Source organism: Saccopteryx leptura, chromosome 13 (assembly GCF_036850995.1).
Source record: "Saccopteryx leptura isolate mSacLep1 chromosome 13, mSacLep1_pri_phased_curated, whole genome shotgun sequence".
NCBI lineage: Eukaryota > Metazoa > Chordata > Mammalia > Chiroptera > Emballonuridae > Saccopteryx > Saccopteryx leptura.
In genome coordinates, this window is record NC_089515.1 from 56837163 (window position 1) to 56862488 (window position 25326).

The following is a 25326-nucleotide window of genomic DNA, read 5'->3' on the forward strand; positions in this document are numbered from 1 at the left end:
GCCAGCGCACACCAGAGGGTGTGGACCGGGCACCACCGCCCAGAGAAGGAAAGTTCTGTTTTCTCTTCGGGGGACCTGGAAAGGGGAGGGGTGCTGGGCCCCAGCGGTGGAGGCCTTGCCCCCGAGTTAAACTGCTGCCGGGGACAGGAGAGGAGACAGACAGGAGGAAGATGCCGTCGACTTGCGGTGCTCAGGAGCCCAGGGCCCCAGTTCACCCGCCGGCCACCAGGGGCGCCCGTGCGGTGCCATAAACAGACACCTGAAAGCCGGTTCTAATCGGGTTGCGATGTGGGTCTGGTTCTGCTCGTGGGAAAGCGTTAGGTAAGGTGCAGCACTGTGCTTCCTGCCGAAGCGTCTTGGGGCTTCCGTGCCTCTGCAGGGAGTGTGGGAGGCATGGGGTGATCGGGCCACACGGGAGCAAGACTGTCCTTTCAGAGACCTGCAGACAGGGCGGGCAGAGGAGAAGCTGGCTCCCTCCACCAGGCGTGGCAGCCCCAGGGGCGGCAGGCGGGCGGGGCTCCCAGGGCAGAAGCCCGGCCGGCCGAGCCCACAGACACGTCCCAGTTTCTGGAGGAGGTGGACGCAGCCCCATGGGCCCATGTGCTGGGGTGGCCCAGTGGCCCGTCCAGGGCCCAGTGGACACATGGGGAGAATTCCCGCCTGTGCTCTGGGCTCGTCCTTCCCTGGTCACAACTGCCCAGAGGTGGACAGTTGCCCAGAGAAGACCCTGGTCTTTCTGTCAGACCCGCTTAAGATGGTTGACATCGGGAACGTCCAGACCACACCCGTAAGGATTTTTACAAGTTTATTTGCACCAAACAGACGACAGTTGCTGGAAAGCGAAACCGCAGCGGGTTGAGAAAAGGGTCCCGAGAATGGTGGCTTTGCAGCTTTTGTTTTTACACTTTAGGGTCTAAGGGGAGACGGAAGGGTTACAGGAAATCCCTTGGTGATGGACTAGGGAGGCGGGAGAGAGAGCAAAGGGGGAAAATCGCCAAGATCGGATAAAAAATGAAACGAACAGACACGTACTTCTTTTCCACACTGGCGGGTGCGGGGCAGTTAACAGTGGACGAGAGCGGCATGCAGAGAGGGTGTGCGGGGAACAGGATGACAGTGAGGGGCCCTGTGGTCCCGTGTTTCCATGAGCGGCATGCAGAGAGGGTGTGCGGGGAACAGGATGACAGTGAGGGGCTCTGTGGTCTCGTGTTTCCATGAGCGGCATGCAGAGAGGGTGTGCGGGGAACAGGATGACAGTGAGGGGCTCTGGTCTCGTGGTTCAGTGGGAACTGTGCCCTGGGGGGGGGGGTCTGGAGAAGGTGACCACCCTGATGGTGACATTCCAGAGGTGTGTGTGATTACAAAGGCAAAGGGACAATGGACGGCTCAGGGCCTTGGTCAAGGAAGATACCAGCCTAAGGCGTTATGACCCACCATGACTCCCTTTTAGTTAGTTAGTTTTGAGGGAGGGGAGGGGAAAGAGGTGAGAAGTATTTACTCATAGTTGTATCACTTAAGTCGTTTATTGATAGCTTCTCCTACGTGCCTTGACGGGGCTGAGCCAATGACCCCACATTGATGAGCCCACTCTCTGAGCCAGTGACCGTGGGGGTTTTGAACCAGGGACCTCAGCGTTTTGGGTCAACACTTTATCCACTGCGCCACCACCAGTCAAGCCCTGACTGGCTTGCAGTTAGGAGGTTTTCATTTCAGAGCCTCCTGTGTGGTTACTGAGGTCTCTGAGTCTGTGAGGCCGCCGTGCTGGCCTTCCCTATGTGTGGCCTTTTTTTTTTTTTTGTCCACAAGGTCACAGAGCTAACTTGTAGCAGAGTGAGGAGTGGAGGCCCCGTTTCCCGGGATCTGGGGAAGTGTCCTTGTCACTGGACAGGAGGTTGAGGGCGTACGCTCACCCCCAATCTCTCCTTTCTGGAGTCCCCAGATGGTGGGTCTGCAGGTGAAGAAGGAAGTGGTTGGATGGGGCCCTGGGCTGTGTTCTGGACCGGGCAGTGTCGTTGCCTGTCACCTTCCCAACCCCCTCCGAGGTCGACCCCGTCGTCCACATGGCAGAGGGTGACAGCATTGAGGCCGGTGTCCCGGAGGGGTGTGAAAGGCAGTGGGAGGGCCGTGTGCTCGGAAAGCCATGGAACAGCCCTGTGAATAGATGTCAGGTGCGCCCAGGTCGGGCGAGCAGGTCCCGGTCGTCGGCCTTTGGAGGGATATAGCCGATCACTTTCCTCTATCTCTAGTCCAGAGGCAGCCGCATGGGGCCAGTTTTGGGGTGGCCGGGGCTTCTCCCAGTTCCCTGAGGAAAACCACTGCTAGGAACGCCTGTCCAGGGAAGGGGAGCAGCGCTCGGGCTTTGTTCAGCCCGTGACAGCGCTGGGTCCGGAGGGGACCTCTGTGTCGAGGCAGAACCATCGCCTCTGGTGCTGGCAGCAGGTACGGCCCCGCAACCTCATCCCAGAGAGGGAGGCCAGCCCCCGTGACCTGCGGACAGATGGAAGGCCGACTTCCGAGGGGCTCAGCTGTCTGCGATGAGCTCTCAGCTCAGCTGTCCCCGGCAGACTGGCCCCCAGGGAGGGGAGGAGGCTGCCTGCTGTCGCTGTGGTGTGGAAAGGGCCCCCCAGTTCCTTGCTTGCCGACTTGGTCTGTCTTCGGCCGAATGGGCAGAGGGGGGACGAGAGCTGGGATGTGATATTCAGGACAACCACGGGCCTTACAGGTACAGAGAGCTCCTTCTGCTCAAGAGAAGCGCGGTGGCCTCCTTTCTGTCCCCTTAGGACACAGCCATGTGCGCGAGAGGCAGGGAGGGCTGCGAGCCCCGGCAGAGGGGGTGAGGGCCGCCTGCTTCTCCCTGTGCTCTCCTCTCCTCTCCTCTTCCCCCCACCAGACCCCACAGGCACCCCCACCCCGGCTCTGAGAGTGTCCCCAGAGGCCAGCGCTGCCAACCCAGGGGGTCAAGCTTTTGTTGTGGGAGATGCATATTCATGAGGGCTTCATTGAAATGCGGGCCTCTCTCCTTCCTGGAGGAAACATCAGCTGCCGCTTTATTTGCCTAACGCACACCACGCGGTGTTCTCAGAGCAGTAATTACGTGACCAACGGCAAAAGCACCGTTTTTTAAAATTATTTGTTTTGGGGGAATGTAGGATCCTCTCGTTAGAATTGTCACTGGTTTGCTGTGACCGGGCCTCCCGCTCGCCAAGATGTTTGTACCCAAACGGGCCCCCCTCTGAGCCCAGGCTGTGTCTGAAACCAAAGTCATTTCTTCTCTTAATTCTCTTTTGTTTCAGAAAGACTTCATCCCAAGGAGGGTTCTCTGGGCCTTCCCAAACCACTCGTGTTTGGTAAGAAGTATGAGCCTCCCATGGAGTGAGGTTTTGCTTCTGGACAGGATCGTTTTACCGTGGGGATGCTGCACTCTGGGTGGGACAGGGCGGTCACCGCAGTTATGTCCTGGAGAGGGGTGTGTGTGTGTGTGTGTGTGTAGTGTCACAGCCGAGGGGCTGGTGCGCTCTAAGCTCACTGCTGGGCACCTATTCTACTGGGATGGGTCACCTCTCTCTGCCACCCCCAGGGACAGCAGTGACACACACCCCGTCCCCTCCCTGTAAGTCACAATCCTCACGGAATTCATCCATCTGTGTAACCCCCACCTCGATGCCCATACCAGAAATAGAGACATGTCACATCACAACAATCGAGGCCGTTCAGAACCTGTCACTGTCAGACTGGGTGACACTGCTGGTCTCCCAGAGGGTCCACCACTGTGAAGTGACCGGGACCCGGTATGGAACACTCTGATGTTGGTTAAAACGAGCATTCCTGGGCTGCTCCGGGGTGAGGGGCAGCCCATGGAGCTGTCTCCCTGGGGGTGACACTGTCCTGGGACACTGAGGACGCTGACCAAGGTCAGTGTGGGGCTTCCTCCCGCCCCGGGGGCACCTGCGGGGGTCGGTTTGTGCAGGTGGTGCGCCCGGGGGACCAGCACGGGCCCTGCTGCAGGGTGATCGGCAGGAGGTGGGCTCTGGACTGGGGCCAAGGGGGTGCCCGTGTTCTGGGGCCAGAGACACCCAGTGGCCCTATCTCGGGGAAGCCGGTGTGCAGACCAGGGGTGCTGACGGAGGGGTGAGGAACAGGGCCGGGTGCCGATGGGTTCCGTGGGTGCTCACACATTCAGGGGACAGAGCGACTGCCGGTCGGAAGGGGCAGCGCTGGGCAGCGTGGCTTCCTGGACCTCCAGCCAACCTGGCCCCTGGGCTGCACCCGGGGCCCCCGGCACGCTGTGCCGTGCTTGGATGGGTTCCTTCCCGGCACGTGGGGAGTGGTCTCGTCCCAGAGTCCAGAACGGATGCTGGGGTTGTCTGGGGGTGGGGGGCCCGTTCGTGAGGCAGCGAAGCGATGTTGCACCGTCAGCCGTGTGAGGGGAGCGTCCCAGGGCACGCCTGGCTTTCCGCACATTCTGTTGTTAGAGTAAAGGGCTCTTTTCCAGCTGTCAGGTTCTGCAGTCTGTGAGTTTACCTGTGTGAGCCCAGCGGGGTCCCTCCGTTCGCTCGGTGTACTACTTAGAGTTGTAAACGCATCTCAGCCCGAGAGGCAGCAGAGGCCTCAGCCCCTGCCCCCTCTGCTGTGGAGACGGTGAGGAGTTTGGGGGGATCTGGAAAGGGAGGGGACCTTGCTTGTAGCTGGCAGCGAGGAGGCAGGCGGGAGAGATGTCACTATGGGAGGTGGCGCAGTGCTGCCCTCCTGGGGACTCGGGCTCACATGGTCACTCGCTTAGCGCCCTCTAGGAACTGCTCGCGTTTTCCTTACCAGTGGAAACTGGGGTGGTCCTCACTGCAGCTGCGGGCGGTTCTTTTGGTGCCTCTCAGAAATCAGGTGGTTTCGTTGTTTTGTTTTCTCTTTTTGAGCCTAAGAGAGGCCTCATGGGATTCTTCAGACCCCCGAACGCTATTGAGGCATCAGAACCGGTTGCTGTGGACGAGCTGCCCCGTTTTCTTCCCGAGGCCCCCGCCCCTCTGCGTGGTAAGGGGGACCGTTGCTCGGTGACCGGGCTCACTCGGTTCTCTGCCGTGTGCCCACAGAAAAGCGTCTTCCCCTCCGTGAGGGAAGAGCAGCCACGAGAGGGTGTTTTAAACGTCGGCTCTGCAGCCGGAATCTCTGTGGGGGACAGGGGACCTGGTTATGCAGCCGGAATCTCTGTGTGTGTGGGGGGGGGGGGGACAGGGGACCTGGTTATGCAGCCGGAATCTCTGTGGGGGACAGGGGACCTGGTTATGCAGCCGGAATCTCTGTGTGTGTGTGTGGGGGGGACAGGGGACCTGGTTATGCAGCCGGAATCTCTGTGGGGGACAGGGGACCTGGTTATGCAGCCGGAATCTCTGTGGGGGACAGGGGACCAGGCTTTGTTTGTTCTGTAAGCAGAGGCACCGTCCGGTGACGCGGGCGCTGGTGCCCAGAGGGTGGACCTGGCGTCCTCTTGCAGGAGAGCCCTGGGAGTGACCGGCAGCAGGGCCTCCCGTGGGGGTCCGTCCTGGCTGCGGGGGTTGATTTTCCTTCAAGTGCTGCTGTCGTCCTGATAGACCCAGTCCGTGGGCCACCCTGTCAGGGGGCTGTGGGGGACGTTCAGGCCACGTGTCAGCCTGGTCTGTCCTCCCTGCCTGTCCGCTCCTCTGTGTGGACTCGTGCGCCCACTTGTCACGCTCCCTCAGGACCTCAGGTCCGGTGCCGCCTGCGCCAGGGCCCGGGAAACCCACGGTCACCACGTGGCTCTTGTTCCCGAAACTCTCGGAAGGTCACCGGCCTCATCTGTAAAGTGGGGAGTCCTGATTTCGGGGGGGGGTGATCCTGAGCCACATGTGGGTGAGGTGTGCACAGCACATGATAGCTCCTCAGAAGCGTTCGTTTCCTTCCCCGGAGGAGGAGAAGTAAGGCCGCAGGGCTGGTCGTGATGCTCTGTGTCTGGACCTGGTGTGAGTGTGTCTCCAAATACCTGACAGTACTTGTTCTGACACCCAACTTTTTTTAAGTTTTACGATCACAGAGAAGAACTCACCAACACCTTCTTTTAAAAGAAGTGTGGGATTGAGGGTGATCTGGCTGCGACATCTGTCACCCCATTGACCGCCAGGGTTGGTTCGGCTGACCTGGCTGGCTGGGCGGGTGTCCCCTTCCCCCCTCACGGCTCCCTGTGCGTCCCTCCTGAAGCTGCGTGCTCGGTCGAAGAGGACAACCTTCCCCGCTAGAGAAGGGGGCCGTTCTTCGGTCGAGGGTATGCGAGGAGCTGCACTCCCTGCTGGAACCCCCAAACCCGTCTCAAGACCTAAAAGAAGTGTGGCCTGACCTGTGGTGGCGCAGTGGGTAAAGTGTCCACCTGGAAACGCTGAGGTCGCCGGGTCGAAATCCCGGGCTTGTCTGGTCAAGGCTCATATGGGAGTTGATGCTTCCAGCTCCTCCCCTCTCTGTCTCTCTCTCTGTCTCTCTCTGTGTATGTGTCTCCTCTCTCTAAAATGAATAAATAATACAAATTAAAAAATAAAATAAAAGAAGTGTGTTGGCACATCGGCCCTCTGTGCCACTCCGGGGCTGAGCCTGGTGTAATTAGTGCGACCTCACTGAAGGACGTTTGCCGTTTCTGGTGCATCTTTTCATTAACGCTCCTCAGATCTGATTAACGGTGTCTTGTTCTAGTTAACGACATGAGTCTAAGCCAGCGTTCCCGGACCGAGTTCTGCAGTGTCCTGGTAGATCCCCGTGGAGACGGGAGCCCACATTCGGGTCGGGCAGGGACTGAATTCTGTGTTAACGCATCCCTTTTCCAACTGGCTTTTCCGACCTGCCCTCCAGGTATGACGCAAGGAGAGGCCGGTGGAAGTCAGACCGATTTCTTACGTCACTGAACACAATAAACCAGCTTTACTGGGGGGGGGGGGGGTTAATGTGCTGTTCATGTCAAACCATGGGAGTGAGTGGATTATCTAGATATTTATCTTTCCAACCTTTCTTCTTTTCTCATACAGGAATTTAAGGTTAAAATTTTTCCTTGTAAGCGTGCTTTTGCTGTAATATACTTCTTTTAAAAATTGTGGTTAAGGCCCTGACCAGTTGGCTTAATGGTATAGCATCAGCCAGGTGTGCAGAAGTCCCAGGTTCGATTCCCAGCCAGGGCACACAAGAGAAGCACCCATCTGCTTCTCCACCCTTCCCCCTCTCCTTTCCCTCTATCACAGTGGTCCCCAACCTTTTTTGGGTCACAGACCGGTTTAATGTCAGAAAATATTTTCACGGACCGGCCTTTAGGGTGGGATGGATAAATATATCACATGACCGAGACAAGCGTCAAGAGTGAGTCCTAGATGGATGTAACAGAGGGAATCTGGTCATTTTTTAAAAATAAAGCATTGTTCAGACTTAAATATATTCAATAAATAAAACGGAAATAATGTAAGTTATTTATTCTTCTCTGCGGACCGGTACCAAATGGTACCCGGCCCAGGGGTTGGGGACCACTGCTCTATCACTCTCTTCCCCTCCCGCAGCCGATGCTCCATTGGAGCAAAGTTGGCCCGGGCGCTGAGGATGGCTCTGTGGCCTCTGCCTCAGGCACTAGAATGGCTCTGGTTGCAACAGAGCGACGCCCCAGATGGGCGGAGCATCGCCCCCTGGTGGGCATGCCGGGTGGATCTCGGTCAGGCTCATGCGGGAGTCTGTCTCTCTGCCTCCCTGCTTCTCACTTAAGAAAAAAAAATTTGTGGTTAAAAAACACATAATGTGAAATTTGTCATCTCAACCATTTTTTTGAGTGTACACTTCAAGAATGTTAAGTAGGTTCACGCCGTCGGGAAAGCTGTCTCCAAGGGCTTTTTCGTCTTGCGTAGCTGAAACCCTCAACCCATGAAACAGTTCCCCTTCCCCCTGCATCCCCCAGCCCCTGGAAACCACCATTGTGCCGTCTTTCTGTACGAACTTCACAGCCTGCGTAAGTGGAACCGCACAGTGTTCTTCTCCCTGGTACTAGTTTATGTCACCGAGCATATTGTCCTCAAGGTTCAGCTACATTGTAGCACGTGTCAGAAGCTCCTTTCTGTTCTCGGCCACATTGTATTCCCTGGGATGACCAAGCATATTGTCCTCAAGGTTCAGTTACATTGTAGCACGTGTCAGAATCTCCTTTCTGTTCACGGCCGCATCGTATTCCCTGGGATGGCTGTGCCACCAGCCCCTTGATGGACACTTGGGTTGCTGCCTCCTGCTGGGCATGGTGAACAGTGCAGCTATTTCTACGGGAGCACAGCCCCAGTTGGGGGTACATTGTATTTTCATGATGAATAAGTTCAAGAGGTTTTTAATTTCTGTAATTTTTTCTTTGATCTGGGGGTTGTTTTAAAGATTGATTTCCAAAAGTCTGTCTATTTTCTAGTTATATATATATTTATTGTTGTTGTTAATGACTTCTAACTTAATTGCACCGTCATCAGAAACATGTTCTTTGTGATACTAACAATTTTTTAATTTATTTATTTATTTTTTTCTGTATTTTTCTGAAGTTGGAAACGGGGAGAGACAGTCAGACAGACTCCCGCATGTACCCGACCGGGATCCACCCGGCACGCCCACCAGGGGGCGATGCTCTGTCCCTCCGGGGCATCGCTCTGTTGCAACCAGAGCCACTCTAGCGCCTGGGGCAGAGGCCAAGGAGCCATCCCAGCGCCCAGGCCATCTTTGCTCCAATGGAGCCTTGGCTGCGGGAGGGGAAGAGAGAGACAGAGAGGAAGGAGAGGGGGAGGGGTGGAGAAGCAGATGGGCGCTTCTCCTGTGTGCCCTGGCTGGGAATCGAACCCGGGACTCCTGCACACCAGGCTAATGCTCTACCACTGAGCCAACCGGCCAAGGCCGATATTAACAATTTGAAGTTTGTTTCGAGCCTGTCACGAGAGCGATCGACTTGGACGCAGTTTTCCTTGTGCGCACACTGTGGTTCCTCGCCGTGGCGAGGTGTAGATACTAGAGAGGAGACCCTGGGTAGCTGTGGGGTCACCGTCTTCTGTTCCTACCCTGGCTCGGGCTCTGCCCTTTGTCGAGAGGAGTGCATGCAAGCGTCCCACCCTGGCTATAAATTTAAATTTGTCTTTTTTTTTTTTTTTTTTTTGTATTTTTCTGAAGTGAAAAGCGGGAAGAGAGACTCCCGCATGCACCTGACGGGGATCCACCCGGCACGCCCACCAGGGGGCGTCGCTCTGCCTCAATCAGAGCCATTCTAGCACCTGAGGCAGAGGCCACGGAGCCGTCCTCAGCGCCAGGGCCGACTTTGCTCCAATGGAGCCTTGGCTGCGGGAGGGGAAGAGAGAGACAGAGAGGAAGGAGAGTGGAGGGGTGGAGAAGCAGATGGGCGCTTCCCCTGTGTGCCCTGACCAGGGATCGAACCCGGGACTTCTGCACGCCAGGCCAACGCTCTACCACTGAGCCAAGCGGCCAGGGCCTGCAATTGTCTTTTTATAGTTTTGTCCATTCTCCCTTTACAAGTCTGGATGGTTCATCCCTCAATACACCTCCATTTCAGATTTAAATTTAGAATGTATTCCTGGCAGGTTTTGCCCCCTGCTTAGAATACATTTTTTTTTTTTTAAACCATGAATTATTTTTCTTTTCTTTCAGGAATGGCACTTTTCTTAAAGCCTGCTTTGTCTCATTATCAGAACTCACCAACTTTTCTCTTTTAAAAAAACGTGTACTTTTAATTTTAGAATAGCTTGAGATTGACGGAGAGGCCGAGAAGATGTTAGAGTGGGGAGGGGTCCCCACGTGTCCTGTACGGTTGACACCTGACACTGGCTGCCCGTGACAAGCCAGCTAACCCTCCGAGTAGCACGAACGTTCATGTACTTCCTCGTGCCTCCTGACCAGAGTACGGCCACACAAAAATTTTTATTTTAAAAATGGGTAAGGCAACAAACATTAAAAAAAAGGCAAATGTATGTTCTTCTTGTTTCCATAAATTGGTCATCAAACAAACATGATTTTAAGTGAATAAAACTGTAACTGGAACTAATTTTATTTTTTGGGGAAAAAAACACACCTCACTCCCGGGGGTCAGCGAGCGTGAAGAACACTCACCACTCAAAAGGGGGTAAGTCAACTCCGTCAGCGACAGCCCGCACTTCGTTCTGATCTCCACAGTTTTTACCCCCATGTCCTTGTTCTGTTCCGGGGGTCCCTGTTCAGGAAGCCACGTGACAGTTGATCTCCACGTCTTTGGGATTTGATAGCTCCTCAAGATGCCCTTTGTTTTCAGTGACCTTGACTGTTCTGAGCACCGCGTGGGTGGGTGTTTCAGGGAAGAGCCTTCCATCGAGGTCTGGCACTTTCCTTCTGGTGGGACGGGGGACGTGGGCTTCGTCAGGAGACGTGCCGGGGAACAGGGCCGTTCCCTGCAGGTCAAGATGACCTCGAGTCACTGTTGCTGTTAGCCTGGACCTCCGGGCAGTTGTGTCCCGTGCCCACAAGGAGGCAGTCTCTCACAGAGCATTCGGAAGTCTGCAGGGTCATCTCCTGTTCCTTCTGGACTCCCTGACCTGTGGGGGCCGAGGGCACCACTCTCCAGATGCGAGGACGCCCCAAATGAAAAGTGGTGCGCCGTGTGTGGCCACGTGAAGTGGGTGTGTGGCTCGTTGAATGATTGACCGATGTCCATCTGGGGCCGTGCGAGAGGGACCGTCAGAACACGGACCAGGGCTGCCCGATTCTGCTCCGCTTGGGTCCCAGAAATGTCTCCGTTTGTGGTCATTTCCTTCTCTCGTTTCCTCTTCCCAGAACCCCCACGTATCGGACCTGGGACCCCTGACTCAGGAGTCAAGGGCTCTACAGAGAGTCTGGACGTCTCTCTTGTCTTCCTGCTCTGTGTCTGGGCTGTTTCTGACTTGGTCTTTTAGATTCCTGTCACTGAATTCTTGCTCTGTCTTCAGGATGTGACATTCCAGTGTCTCTCTGTAGCGGTCGTAGAAAGAGGCTGCCGCTGGGCAGGGGAGGAGCCCGCAGGAGACACCGCATCCCCAGAACAAGGCCGTCCGAGGTCAACCTGACCACCTGGATCTCGCCTCTTCCCTGCCCTCCCCGCCCTGGCCTTCGGGGGCTCACAGGACTGCTTCTCCTCCTCTTGGTCTTACGAGTTCGCCGTGACGTGTGCAGCTGCACCGCTGGCTGGACTCTCAGTGGCCCCGCTCCACGCCCTCCCTCTCGTCCTTCCCCCCGAAGCCCGGCACTCTGTGACCGCCCAGCCCTGGAAGCCACCACGTGAGAGAGCAGCCTTGGGGTCCCCCCACTTCCCCTGGCAGCCCCCTCTGTGTCCGTTTTAGGCTGTGTTTCCTTCTTCAGTCTGCCTTCCTGTTCAGTGACTCGTCACGTCTGTGATCCACCCAAGTCACATGGTTATTATTAAAGTGTGATCCACCACTTTAAAGTGGGCTCGCCACGCATAGAAGGCATCTTTTAGGGCAGCTGCTTTCAGACGTGGGTGCGTAGGAACTGGCGAGGTGACTCACAGAGGGGAACGTTCCCCCTGGCCTGTCTCTCGCACGCTGCCGTTTGGGAATCTGAGTCGTGTTCTGAGAGGCAGTATTTTAGTCACTTCCCGGTGTGTTCTGTCTCCTCCTGAGTCATTTTTAAGAAAACGTGGGCTTAGTTGCTGGAGGGAAGGTAGAGGACTCCAGAGGGTTTGGGATAGAGGGAGAAGGCTTTTGAGATTTACATCCCAATGTCAGTAAGTGATACCTACTGCAGTTTTTATTTTTACAGTTAGAGACCCAACCCCTGAATCACACAGAGGTGGTCCCTTAGATGCTCTGGTGAGTGAGTTTAAAGACCCCTCATTTTGTGGAAGAAGGTCTGGTACTTCCAAGAAATATGTGAAGGAGAGGACCCTGTTCCTTAGTGAGCAGGTATGAATGACCACGGAGTTTGGGGTAAGGTTGAATTTCCACAGCACAGGGGCCTAGGATTCAGCCAGCCGGGTGACACTGTATCTCAGCACAGGGGCCTAGGATTCAGCCAGCCGGGTGACACTGTATCTCAGCACAGGGGCCTAGGATTCAGCCAGCCGGGTGACACTGTATCTCAGGACGGCCACCCCCACCCCCCAGGGGAGGCTGTGCGTGGAGGGCCAGCTGCAGACACGATGCTCTCCTGATACAGAGAGGAGGAGGTGGTGGTAACAGGCAGACCTTGAGTGGGGGCGTTAGGTGTGTCCCGAAGGGGACTCTCCTGGTCAGGCCCGTCGAGAGCAGGGACGCCCAGCTCTTGGCAGAACTGGACGGGGTGACCCCTGAGTGAGAGAGGGGACTCTGTCCTGTTTGCTTGTCCTCACCAGCACCCGTGGCTGGTGTGCACTGAAGGAACTGCACAGTCTGTGCCGGTGTCGTCACCAGCTCTGTGCTCACTGGTCCGGGCTGCAGTGTGCTTGGTCTCACAACAGCCCAGCTGCTGCTGCTGAATTTCTCTATTGATTTCTTTTTTTTTTCTTTTCATTTTTTTGAAGCTGGAAACGGGGAGGCAGTCAGACAGACTCCCGCATGCGCCCGACCGGGATCCACCCGGCACGCCCACCAGGGGGCGATGCTCTGCCCCTCTGGGGCGTTGCTCTGTTGCGACCAGAGCCACTCTAGCGCCTGGGGCAGAGGCCAAGGAGCCATCCCCAGCGCCCGGGCCATCTTTACTCCAGTGGAGTCTCGGCTGCGGGAGGGGAAGAGAGAGACAGAGAGGAAGGAGAGGGAGGGGTGGAGAAGCAGATGGGTGCTTCTCCTGTGTGCCCTGGCCGGGAATCGAACCCGGGACTTCTGCACACTAGGCCGACGCTCTACCGCTGAGCCAACCGGCCAGGGCTTCTCTATTGATTTCTGAGCTGCTCCTGAACCGGCCGAGTCTGGACATGGGGCCTCGTTTTCTCGGAGGGATGTGGAGCGAGGGTGGCCGGCTTCTCCTGCACATAGGCGTCGCTCTCCCCGCGGTCCTTCGTGAAGGGTGTGTCTTTGACGTGATGAGTCACGACTCATCCGAAGCAGGGCACCTCCATGTGGCCGTCGGTCCCCACTGTCAGACTGGTGAGCTCTCTCCTCCACACAGAGGTCTTGGATCTCAAATGGAAACAAAGTTTTTTGTTGTTTTTTTTAAAAAACTGCTTTAAGTCACATTTATCGAAAACATTTATTGAGAGCGCATCGATTCATAACATTCTATAAAGTTTAGTTCCACACCTTCTTTTACTCATTTTTAGAGAGACGGAGGGAGGAAAGGAGAAACATTGATTTGTTGTTCCGCTTATTTACACATTCATTGGTTGATTTCTGTATGTTTCCTGACCGGGGATCGAACCTGCAACCTTGGCGTATCTGGACGATGCTCTAACCAACTGAGCTATGTGGCCAGGGGGCTCATTTTTAAAATGGCATCCAGATATTCTGTCGTCATATATTTAAACCCTCTTGACAGTTCGTCTTGCTCGCCAGGGCTGAGCTCACTGGGTGCGTGTTTTCAGGAAGTGGGTGTCTGGTGGGCACCATGCCTCTGCCTCCTCCTCCTCCTCTGGCCCTGCCTGCCGTCCTGTTTCTGGCACGGACGTGGTCTGCTCTCGACAGACCAGTCTGCTGGGGTGGGGAGCTGCGTTGCGGGCACAGATGTGCGTGACCTGGGCTCTGGGGGAACGGGTGGGTCCCAGTCACTCTGCGGGGGTCTGACTCTGTTCTGGGCCCCGGTCGCTCTGCGGGGTCTGACTCTGTTCTGGGTCTGACTCTGTTCTGGGCCCCGGTCGCTCTGCGGGGGTCTGACTCTGTTCTGGGTCCCAGTCGCTCTGCGGGGGTCTGACTCTGTTCTGGGTCCCGGTCGCTCTGTGGGGGTCTGACTCTGTTCTGGGTCCCGGTCGCTCTGCGGGGGTCTGACTCTGTTCTGGGTCTGACTCTGTTCTGGGTCTGACTCTGTTCTGCGGGGGTCTGACTCTGTTCTGGGGGGTCTGACTCTGTTCTGGGGGGGTCTGACTCTGTTCTGCGGGGGTCTGACTCTGTTCTGGGTCTGACTCTGTTCTGGGTCCCGGTCGCTCTGCGGGGGTCTGACTCTGTTCTGGGTCCTGGTCGCTCTGCGGGGGTCTGACTCTGTTCTGCGGGGGTCTGACTCTGTTCTGGGGGGGGTCTGACTCTGTTCTGCGGGGGTCTGACTCTGTTCTGGGGGGGTCTGACTCTGTTCTGGGGGGGTCTGACTCTGTTCTGCGGGGGTCTGACTCTGTTCTGGGTCTGACTCTGTTCTGGGTCCCGGTCGCTCTGCGGGGGTCTGACTCTGTTCTGCGGGGGTCTGACTCTGTTCTGCGGGGGTCTGACTCTGTTCTGGGCCTCGGTCGCTCTGCGGGGGTCTGACTCTGTTCTGCGGGGGTCTGACTCTGTTCTCTCCCACGCTCCTCCCACAGTGGCTGCCCCCTGGCGAGGATGGCCGCGTGAGCCTCCACCATGGCCAACCGCAGGCGTCAGAGCGCGGAAAGCAGCATGCTGGACCTCAGAGCGAGGCCGGAGCCTGTCCCCCATGGCCAGGAGCCTGAGAGCGAGGACGTGGAGCTGCCCCTGGAGGGCCATGTGCCCCCCGGCCTGGAGCTGTCCGCCCTGCGTCCCGAGAGCCCCACGCCCCCCGAGGAGGCCTGCCCCGACCACAGCCCCGACCACAGCCCTGACCACAGCCCTGACCAGAGCCCCGACGGGGACTCCAGCTCCGACTACGTCAACAACACCTCGGAGGAGGAGGACTACGACGAAGGCCTCCCCGAGGAGGAGGAGGGCGTTACCTACTACATCCGCTACTGCCCCGAGGACGACAGCTACCTGGAGGGCGTGGGCTGCCTGAGCCCCGGCTCGCTGCCCCTGGGGACGGACGAGTGCCAGGAGGCGGTGGAGGAGTGGATGGACGCCGCCGGCCTGCGCCCCCGCGGCCACGGCCACGACAGCCACCTGGACTACCGGGACGGCCCCCTTCCCGCCCCCGAGGACGAGACCTCCGTCCTGGAGGCCCAGGACCGGGAGGAGGGCGTCCACTACTGCCCCAGCGAAGACGGCTACCAGGACTACTACTCGCCCGAGGCCAACGGGAACGAGGGCGGCGCGGCTCCCTACCGCCTGAGGCGTGCGGCGGGGGACCCAGAGGACCAGGAGGAGGACATCGACCAGATCGTGGCCGAGATCAAGATGAGTCTGAGCATGCCCAGCCTGGCCAGCGCCGCGGAGGCCGGCCCCGAGCACGCCCCGGGGGCCGCGGACTGCGCCGAGGGCGGCCAGCCGGGTGAGGCCAGAGGCGGCCCCAGCAGACACGAGGGGAGGCCCCGGTCGCTCCACCTCCCCCCTGAGGCCAGGCTGCCCGCAGACCCCCAGAGAGCCTTTAAGACCCGGACCAGGACTCCCGAGGAGAGGCCGGCGTGGCCCCAGGAGCAGGTATGACTCCAGTGCCCCGGGGGGGGGGGGGTTGTGGGCCTGGGCGCAGCGCCAAGCGCGGGCCTGCTGGGCTCCCTCGGGCTCATCCAGAGGCACTTAGTAAACACCAGGAAGGTCTGGAGGGCTTACTGGCCCCTCACGCTCCCCAGACACCCTGCCGCTCTGCCTGGACCTGCTTGTGGTGGGCAGTGGTCCGTGGGACTGTCAGCACCCCTCCCCAGCCAGGGCCGGAGCCCAGGGGCCTTGGTGTCCCAGGCAGTCGGCTGTAAATAACCATCGTGAAAAATAATTACAGAGGTCTGACCAAGTCTTGGGGAAGAACCCATGCTGATGAGTCTAATGGATTCGAGCATAACCATATTTCCTTTTAATTATAGCAAAGCAGGTGTGTGTTCTAATAAATACGTTCGAAAAGCTGCCTTTGAAAAAACAGCACCGTCGGCCATCCTCACGCAGTTCTTAGACGTCTGTGTGAAGAAGCTCCTGTGTGGCCGGTTCTGTGGACAAGTGTGAATGAGCTGCTTTCACAGCTTTTAAAGCCTCCATGGCTGTTTTTTTGCTAGGAGAGTTCATGAGTTTGAGAAATATTTATAGAAAGAGCTTGTGTTTGGAAGATAAGTCCTATTGGCTGATGGTTAGAGTTCTAGGACATACATTTGATGCCTTTTGTCCTCTTTTTTTCTTTCTTTAAAAGCTTTATTTACCGACTGGTTTTAGAGAAGGAGAAAGGAAGGGAGAGAGATTGGTCTGTTGTCCCACTTATCTGTGCACTCATCGGTTGATTCTCGTGTGTGTCCTCACCGGGGATCGAACCTGCCACCTTGGCGTTATCGGGATGACGCTCTAAACAGCGAAACCACCTGGCCGGGGCTTTTCCTCTCGCTTTTAAGGTGTGGTGGGTGGCAGCAGGGGCACTTTGGGGAGCCCGACCCCAGAACTGCCGAGTCCAGGCCTGATGCATCTCCACAAGGCGCCACGCTCAGGTGTGGAGAGCCGAACCCCGGAGGGCTGTGGTCAGAGAACGCACTCACCCAGCATTCCCACGCTCTCTCCCCGGCTCGTTTTAAAGCGTGAACAGTTACACCGTCGTATCTCTGAGCAGCCGGCAGCATCTTAATTGACCGTGGCACGAGTCACCGTGTGAACAGCAGAGTCAGCGGTGGGCGTGTGGCCCGTTGACTCCAGGGTCTCGGCCCCCCTCCCCACTGGGTCTTCCTGTTTCCCGGGCTCCTTCTCTCACGAGGACACTGAGAATAAGTGATGGAGGTGCCTGTCCCTGGGGTCCAGGCGTGGCTCCGCCCACTTCGCATGCAGAACCCGACTTGTGAGTATTTCCCCGCGCGCACGCCCTGTCGTTTCTGCAACTACTCGCCTTTAGAGTTTCCGTCGCGCCCCGTGCCCGTCGTGACTTTCCGTCTGTGTGCACACACCCTCGGTGGGGCGTGCCAACACGGGGCACGCTGTCCTGTGTGTACACTGTGTCCACACTGGCATCAAGTACCAAGGTTGAACTGGCATCTCCGTGCCTCTCCCTGCTGTCCTCTGAGACCGGCAGCCAGGCGGTGGGGGTGGACAGAGGACCGTTGCTCCAGGGGTGAGCTCTGGGGACCTGGCTCCTCCCCGGGGGCTCTCTGACCACAGCGCTGCTCCGGCCACCAGTCACAAGAGCTGGTCTGTCCAGCGCCCAGACTCAAAGTGCTGTGGGTGTGCAGTGTGGCCAGGGGGCAGGTCCCTGGTGCCTCTGTGTGTCCGGCGTTGGCAAGGACTGGATCGAGTGTTTGGGAGGCCCCCTTTCTCGTGCCACCTTGTGACACCTGTCACGGGGTGAGTGCTCCAACAGTGTCTGCTGTGCGCCTGACATCCTGTAAGAATCTCGCTCCTCTGGGCCTCGGCTGGTGCCTGGGCTGCTGGTGTTCTCTGCCTAGTGTGCGCCCCCCATGGGCAGGGCACATGCCAGACTGCCATCGGGTCGAAAGCGTTCAGTTTATGGGACGTTCAGATGGCAAACGAATGCATGTTTTGATTATTCGGGGTTTTTATGATTTCTGCTCATTATGGGCCCAGCCGGTGCTTTCTGGAAAGAGCCCTCTGAGAATGGGAGAAAAATCAGTACGTCACAGCAACTTAGTGCAATGGAACAGGGTGATACCCACACATTCCCAGGGGCTCCCCTGAGCACACGAGCCCAGCCGGGACCACCGGGCTCTCTCTCACTACACATGCTCCCCGGGGACTCCTTCACCAGGAATCCACTCCCACGGTCCCTCAGAGCCAACTCTGACCCACCAGGCTGGCCGGCGGCTGCATCCCTGCCCTCCTTCCCTCCCTCCCTCCTTCCCTCCCTCTCCCTCCCTCCCTCTCCCTCCTTCCCTCCCTTTCTCCTTCCCTCCCTCCCTCCTTCCTTCCCTCCTTCCCTCCCTCCCTCCTTCCCTCCCTCCCTCCTTCCTTTTCTCCCTCCTTCCTTTTCTCCCTCCTTCCCTCCCTCTCCCTCCTTCCCTCCCTCTCCCTCCTTCCCTCCCTCTCCCTCCTTCCCTCCTTCCCTCCCTCCCTCCTTCCTTTTCTCCCTCCTTCCCTCCCTCCCTCCTTCCCTCCCTCCCTCCTTCCTTCCCTCTCCCTCCTTCCCTCCCTCCCTCCTTCCCTCCCTCTCCCTCCTTCCCTCCCTCCCTCCTTCCTTTTCTCCCTCCTTCCCTCCCTCCCTCCTTCCTTCCCTCTCCCTCCTTCCCTCCCTCCCTCCTTCCTTTTCTCTCTCCTTCCCTCCCTCCCTCCTTCCCTCCCTCTCCCTCCTTCCCTCCCTCCCTCCTTCCTTTTCTCCCTCCTTCCCTCCCTCCCTCCTTCCCTCCCTCTCCCTCCTTCTCTCCCTCCCTCCCTCCCTCCCTCCTTCCCTCCCTCTCCCTCCTTCCCTCCCTCCCTCCCTCCCTCCCTCCTTCCTTTTCTCCCTCCTTCCCTCCCTCCCTCCTTCCCTCCCTCTCCCTCCTTCCCTCCCTCCCTCCTTCCTTTTCTCCCTCCTTCCCTCCCTCCCTCCTTCCTTCCCTCTCCCTCCTTCTCTCCCTCCCTCCTTCCCTCCCTCCCTCCTTCCTTTTCTCCCTCCTTCCCTCCCTCCCTCCTTCCCTCCCTCTCCCTCCTTCCCTCCCTCCCTCCTTCCCTCCCTCCCTCCTTCCCTCCCTCCCTCCTTCCCTCCCTCTCCCTCCTTCCCTCCCTCCCTCCTTCCCTCCCTCCCTCCTTCCTTTTCTCCCTCCTTCCCTCCCTCCCTCCTTCCTTCCCTCTCCCTCCTTCTCTCCCTCCCTCCTTCCCTCCCTCTCCCTCCCTCCCTCTCCCTCCTTCCCTCCCTCCCTCATTTTCTCCCTCCTTCCCTCCCTCCCTCCTTTCCTCTCTCCTTCCCTCCCTCCCTCCCTCCCTCCCTCTCCCTCCCTCCCTCATTTTCTCTCTCCTTCCCTCCCTCCCTCCTTCCCTCCCTCCCTCCCTCTCCCTCCCTCCTTTTCTCCCTCTTTCCCTCCCTCCCTCCCTCCCTCCCTCCCACACCCCATGGGAATCACCTGGGACATGCCAGGCACCGGGGCCACAGAAATGGAAATGGCATGAGCCTTTACTGGAAACCTTGTTCTGGAGGGAGACAGACAGGTAGAGTCCCCTGTCCAGCTGGGTCCGGGCACTCGGGCACCCCCCCTGGTTCACGTGTTCCAGGCCACCTGCCCGGGGACAGGCTCCGGCATGGGTGGTGACACGCAGAGACACTATGGGACTTTGAGGGGGACTTTGGATATTCAGCTGACTAGGCAAGACTGAACACAGGTGCATAAACATGTGCTCAACACAGAGGGGGGTGCTGGAATGGCGGGGGGCAGGAGCCCTGAGGTGACCAGAGGAAGGGGAGGGGCCTGGTTGAGGGCAGTGACCAGGCAGACGGGGACAGAGAAGAGCTGTGGGTGGGGAGGGGCAGCCAGGAGGCAGCTGGGGGCAGGGACGGTGTGAGGGCAGGTGGGGGGTCTTGCTGGGCAGCTCCGTGGACTCTGGTGGATCACAGGGTGGAGGTTCGTGGAAGGGGGAGCTGGGCAGCGTCTGTAAGGACCAGTGGGGGGACCTGGAGGTGCTGCGGGGCATGGACGCCGCTATGCGTGGAGCTTGGCTTGGATCGCGTGGGTTTGCCGGTGCGTGTGTCAGCCATGGGCCTCTCCCTCCATCCCTCCCGTGTTCCGGGGCCTGAGGGACACCCAGCCGACCAAGGCGGTGAGTCACATGACGGTCCCTAGGATGCTCCAGGGGAGAGTGTTTAGAAACACCTTCCGAGGAGGAAGAACGACCACAGCGCTGAGCACTCGCCTGAGAGATGCGTCACCACCTCGTGGCGCACACGGGCGCTCACCCGAGAAGCGTGGCATCACGTGTGGGGCGCTCGCCTGAGATGTGACATCGTGGTGATGGCAGCCACAGGGTTTTCACCCTAGAACATTTGGATCGCAGCCGGGGCCAATCAATCAGCTGCTGAAGATGACACGGGTCTGTGGTCCCAGACGGCCAACAGAGAATAGCTTCCAGCCCTACGCTGGGTGACGCCACGGGTAGCTCAGCAGAATCACGCACAGCTCAGAAATGCTGAGGAAGGAGGTGACACAGAACAGGGTCCCAGGGCGGACGGCGGACCCACAACCTGCTAAGAGCTGCTCTGTCAGCTTTCTGTTTCGTGGGCGAGAAGCTGGTCCCTCTCTGCCTGAGACCAAGCCGAGGCCCAGACTACTGGAGCTGAGGGTGTTTGGAACTAGGTCATAGAAGCTCGTTGCTCGACTTCTCCATGTCAACAGAGGGCACACGGTCCAGGCTTGCGTCTGGTCCCTGGGCACTTAGGAGGCGTTTCCTGAGATGGTCACAGGCTGTTCTAGGCGCTGACATGCCGCTGTCCTTGGTGCTGGAGTGTACGTTGGGTCTGCCCATGGTTGGTCACTCTGTCCTGCTCCGGGTATGGCCAGGCCTTATCGGTCAGTGAGACTGAGCCAGACTTTGGACCTGGGGGTGCCACTCAGGAGAGCAGCTCGGGGCACAACGTCAGGTTGGTTGTAGGGATGTTGCCGCTTGTGTGTGTGTGTGTGTGTGTGAGAGAGTGTGTCTGAGAGTGTGTGTGTGTGTGTGTGTATGTGTGTGTCTGTGTGTGTGTGAGAGAGTGTGTGTGTGTCTGTGTCTGTGTGTGTCTGTGTGTGTGTGTCTGTGTGTGTCTGTGTGAGTGTGTGTATGTGTCTGTGTGTGTGTCTGTGTGTGTGTGTCTGTGTGTGTCTGTGTGTGTGTCTGTGTCTGTGTGTGTCTGTGTGTGTGTGAGAGTGTGTGTGTGTGTCTGTGTGTGTGTGTCTGTGTGTGTGTCTGTGTCTGTGTGTGTGTCTGTGTGTGTGTGTCTGTGTGTGTCTGTGTCTGTGTGTGTGTCTGTGTGTGTGTGTCTGTGTGAGTGTGTGTATGTGTCTGTGTGTGTGTCTGTGTGTGTGTGTGTCTGTGTGTGTGTGTGTATGTGTCTGTGTGTGTGTCTGTGTGTGTCTGTGTGTGTGTCTGTGTCTGTGTGTGTCTGTGTGTGTGTGAGAGTGTGTGTGTGTGTCTGTGTGTGTGTGTCTGTGTGTGTGTCTGTGTCTGTGTGTGTGTGTGTGTGTGTGTCTGTGTCTGTGTGTGTGTCTGTGTGTGTGTGTCTGTGTGTGTCTGTGTGAGTGTGTGTGTATGTGTCTGTGTGTGTCTGTGTGTGTGTGTCTGTGTGTGTCTGTGTGTGTGTCTGTGTCTGTGTGTGTGTGTGTGAGTGTGTGTGTCTGTGTCTGTGTGTGTGTCTGTGTGTGTGTGTCTGTGTGTGTCTGTGTGTGTGTCTGTGTCTGTGTGTCTGTGTGTGTGTGTGTCTGTGTGAGTGTGTGTGTATGTGTCTGTGTGTGTGTCTGTGTGTGTGTGTCTGTGTCTGTGTGTGTCTGTGTGTGTGTGTGTGTGTGTCTGTGTCTGTGTGTGTCTGTGTGTGTGTGTGTCTGTGTGTGTCTGTGTGTGTGTCTGTGTCTGTGTGTGTGTGTCTGTGTGAGTGTGTGTGTGTCTGTGTGTGTGTGTGTCTGTGTGTCTGTGTCTGTGTGTGTCTGTGTGTGTCTGTGTGTGTGTGTGTGAGAGAGAGTGTGTGTGTCTGTGTGTGTGTGAGAGTGTGTGTGTGTGTCTGTGTCTGTGTGTCTGTGTGTGTGTGTCTGTGTGTGTCTGTGTGAGTGTGTGTGTATGTGTCTGTGTGTGTGTCTGTGTGTGTGTGAGAGTGTGTGTGTGTGTGTATGTGTGTGTGTGAGAGAGTGTGTGTGTGTCTGTGGGTGTGTGTGTCTGTGTGTGTGTGTGTGTCTGTGTGTGTGTGTGTGTCTGTGTGTGGGTGGGTGGGTGTGTGTATGAGAGTGTGTGTGTGTGTGTGCACAGAGGTGGAGGACTTCATCAGCCCAAACGCTTGCAAATGGCTTCTGATCCTGTCTCTGGGACCTGTTTGGCCAGCCTGATTTCGATGTAGCCCTTACCTCTAATTCGACACTCCCCACCTAGACTCTGAGGCCCCTGCCCCCTCAGAGCAGCCACAGGGACAGCGGGAGACATCTGTTCCCTCCCAGCACCTCTGGGTCTGCTGGCTGTTGACTGTTACACACAACGACACAAGCTTACCCCCACCGAAAGTCTTCATCAGATGGACCTAGACCCAGACCACCCTCACCCAAGCAAGGGCTCTCTGTGTTTCTGGGTGTCTTAGGCCACTGTAACTGCTTTGTTCTTTTCTGGTCATTGAAAAAGGACACTCTCTCTTGCTTCAATCTATTCCCTGCTACATCCATCCATTCATCCACCCATCCATCTACCCATCATCCATCCACCCACCCACCCATCCATCTATCCATCCATCTGTCCATCATCCGTCCATCCATCCACCTGTTCATCCATCCATCCACCTATCCATCCGTCTGTCCATCCACCCAGCTGTCCATTCATCCATCCATCGACCCATCTGTCCACCCACTCATCCGTCCGTCCATCCATCCACCCGTCCATCCATCCACCCATCCATCTACTCACCCATCCACCTATCCATCTGTCTGTCCATCCACCCACCTGTCCATCCATCCATCCATCCATCATCCATCCACCCATCCATCCATCCATCGACCCATCTGTCCACCCACTCATTCGTCCGTCCACCCGTCCATCCATCCACCTGTCCATCCATCCACCCGTCCATCTACTCAACCATCCACCTATCCATCCGTGATTTCAGATCATCAAAAAGATGGGCAGTCTGGTCCATATTCAGAGGGTATTTGTGGGAGGGTTGGTGGCGCAGTTCATGATAAAGGCCCCCCCCCAAAGAAAAGGGTTTCAACTTCAGATAGAATATCATGCATCCTTTAAAAGGAAGGAAACCGTGGCAGATGCTACAACACGGGAGAAGCCTGCGGATTCCACGTCCAGTGACGTCAGCCAGGCACCAAGGACAGACACTGCATGATTCCACTTGTGCGAGGTTTCTAGAACAATTAAACTCGTGGGGACAGAAAGTAGAAGGTGGGGGTGGGGAAGGAGGAGGAGCAGTGGGGAGTTGGGTTTAGTGGGTACGGAGTTTCCGTCAGGGGTGCTGTTGAGCGCTGCAGACGGATGGTGGTGCTGGTGGTCCCACCCCGTGAATGCACCCAGAGCCACGTACCTATTCACTTAAGGTGGTTGAAACGACAAATTCTGTTATATGTGTTTATCACAATGAAGAGAGAAAGGAGGGTAAAAAGGCTCCCTCCTGGCCCATGAATGGCGTGAGCCAGTTCGAATGAGCTAAAACCACGCTGAGCTGCTCTGAACCCGTGTCCTCAGGATCAAGCAAACGTCAGGACCGGTCAGGGCTAGTTTGGGGGTCCCCGTGGTAGAGGGGGGCTGACACCTGTGAGGATACTGCTGGGTGTGTGGTCGCAGGGCAGTGGGTCCTCACAGCTCGGGGAAGTTTTCAGGAGGACAGTGAGGGTTAAAATGAGCCCTGGGTAGGGCGGCCACATCCTGAGTGGGACGGGAGGGTCCCCTCTCTCTCCTTGCATGCCTTGCTCAGTAAGATGCGGTCCCACCTGGGCGGGAGTGGACTGGCAGGAGCCAGAGGACCCCACGTTACTAACGCTGTTGGGCTCTTTATATAGCGGAGGTCATACTTAGTATCATTCAAAGAAAGTTATATCGTCCAATATACTGTTTGCCTCTCAGAACGTAGAGGTGCTGGGGATTGAACCGGGGGCCTTGTGTGTGCCAAGCGTGCGCTCTGCCACTGAGCTACACCCCCACTCGACCAATACACTGCTGAAAAAGAAAAGAACAGCGAGTTCTAGTCTCCCTTTTTTGCCCTCAGTTTTAGGAAAACTGAATTTTCTGTTTTGCATATTCATAAAAGCTGAACAGGATTGTGGTGTTTTCTTTCCATGGTGTCTGGCTAAGCTTGCTTCTCAGATTAGGAATCGTGGGGCTTTGTGTTAGCGTTGGAAGGCCTTAGGCAGCTCTGTTGAGTCTAAACTCAGCGGTTTATCATTATTTAGGACCCAGAACATTGACGGAAACGGAGACACCCTCCTAGTGGGAGAGGAGGGTGTGGTCTCAGTATTTCGTGCACAGGGCCTGGGGCCTGGCTGGGTGAGCCTCCCCCACACACACCCGGAAACGGAATTCTCCTGTCAGCACTGGTTTCCTTTGGCGCCTTCGTTTTGTTCATTATTCACGTGTTGGGACAGGGTTCTCGGGAGCTGTGTGCTACCAGCAGTCAGGGGAACACAGCAGAGTGCTGGCCGGGCCCGCCACGGAGCCAGGAGACTGCCTCTGACTCAGACGGTCGCTGTCATTGAAAAGATCACACGGGGCTTCTCACCTTTGTGTGTGTGTGTGTGTGTGTGTGTGTGTGTGTGTGTGTGTGTCACACGGGGCTGCTCACCTTTGTGTGTGTGTGTGTGTGTGTGTCTGTGCCATGTTTGCAGCAAAGGTGTGGATTCCGGGGCACGTTGTTTCTTTTTGAGAATTGAATAGAAACAATGACCCCCTCTGGTTCTGTAGCTCGCTTTGCTTTAACGTTGGAATTCCATTATGTGGCTCTTCCACGTCTGACATCTGAGGGATCAGAAGCACAGCTTCTGGACGGATTATGTGCCCATCGGTGATGCCCGGGGGCTCTGGTTACACTCAAAGGAGGAAGATTTAACAGCCCAAAGGCTTGATGGTTTGGCCTCTGGGCACCACCTCCCTCCTCTCCCCTCAGGCCTGACCGTGTGTGTGTGTGTGTGTGTGTGGTGTTTGTGTGTGTGTGTGTGTGTGTGTCCCTCCGAGCTGGAGGTGTGAGGTAGGCAGGACCAGGAGCCCTGCTGCCACCTCCCTCCTCTCCTCTCCCCTCAGGCCTGACCGTGTGTGTGTGTGTGTGTGTGTCTCCATCCGTCCCTCCGTGTGTGTGTCTCCGTCCGTCCCTCTGAGTGTGTCTGTGTGTGTCTGTGTGTCCCTCCGAGCTGGAGGTGTGAGGTAGGCAGGACCAGGAGCCCTGCTGCCTTCACGCTGGACGGGAAGCCGTCCTGAGCCAAGACCTTTATTGCGCTTGTTTCCTCGTCCCCGAGAGGGACGCCCAGTGCGGCACAGGACACACAGCAGGTTCGGACCAGCCGTGCAGACTCGGCCTTTGGATGGTGCTCTCAGCCGTAGGGTTGAAACACAGAGGCCAGTTTAGAGAAACGGATTTCTGCTCAGACAGGCTGTGCTGAGCCCCCCACCTGGGAACAGCCAGCCCTTTAGGGGCTCCACGGAGAGAGTGAGTGATGCCGGACATCCCGGAGGCCTCGTGGTCAGTGGAGGTTTCGCAGGCAGGGTGCAGGGGACAAAGCCGGTCCCCGACGGTGCCACCCAGGCT

The 25326-nt window shown here is 57.2% G+C and overlaps 1 protein-coding gene across 8 annotated transcripts in view; it reads left to right on the top strand.

The window, feature by feature from the left end:
- The window catches only part of APBA2 (amyloid beta precursor protein binding family A member 2), a 73106-nt gene that overhangs the window by 22863 nt on the left and 24917 nt on the right, over positions 1-25326 (top strand). For 7 of the 8 annotated variants that reach the window (XM_066354570.1, XM_066354569.1, XM_066354571.1 and 4 more), the window contains one exon: positions 14444-15452. In XM_066354570.1, coding sequence (XP_066210667.1) covers positions 14484-15452 — 969 coding nt within the window. In that variant the 5' untranslated portion in view covers positions 14444-14483. Of the gene's footprint in view, positions 1-246; positions 322-14443; positions 15453-25326 lie in introns of those variants that run through there. The other variant, XM_066354572.1, reaches the window with a different exon arrangement.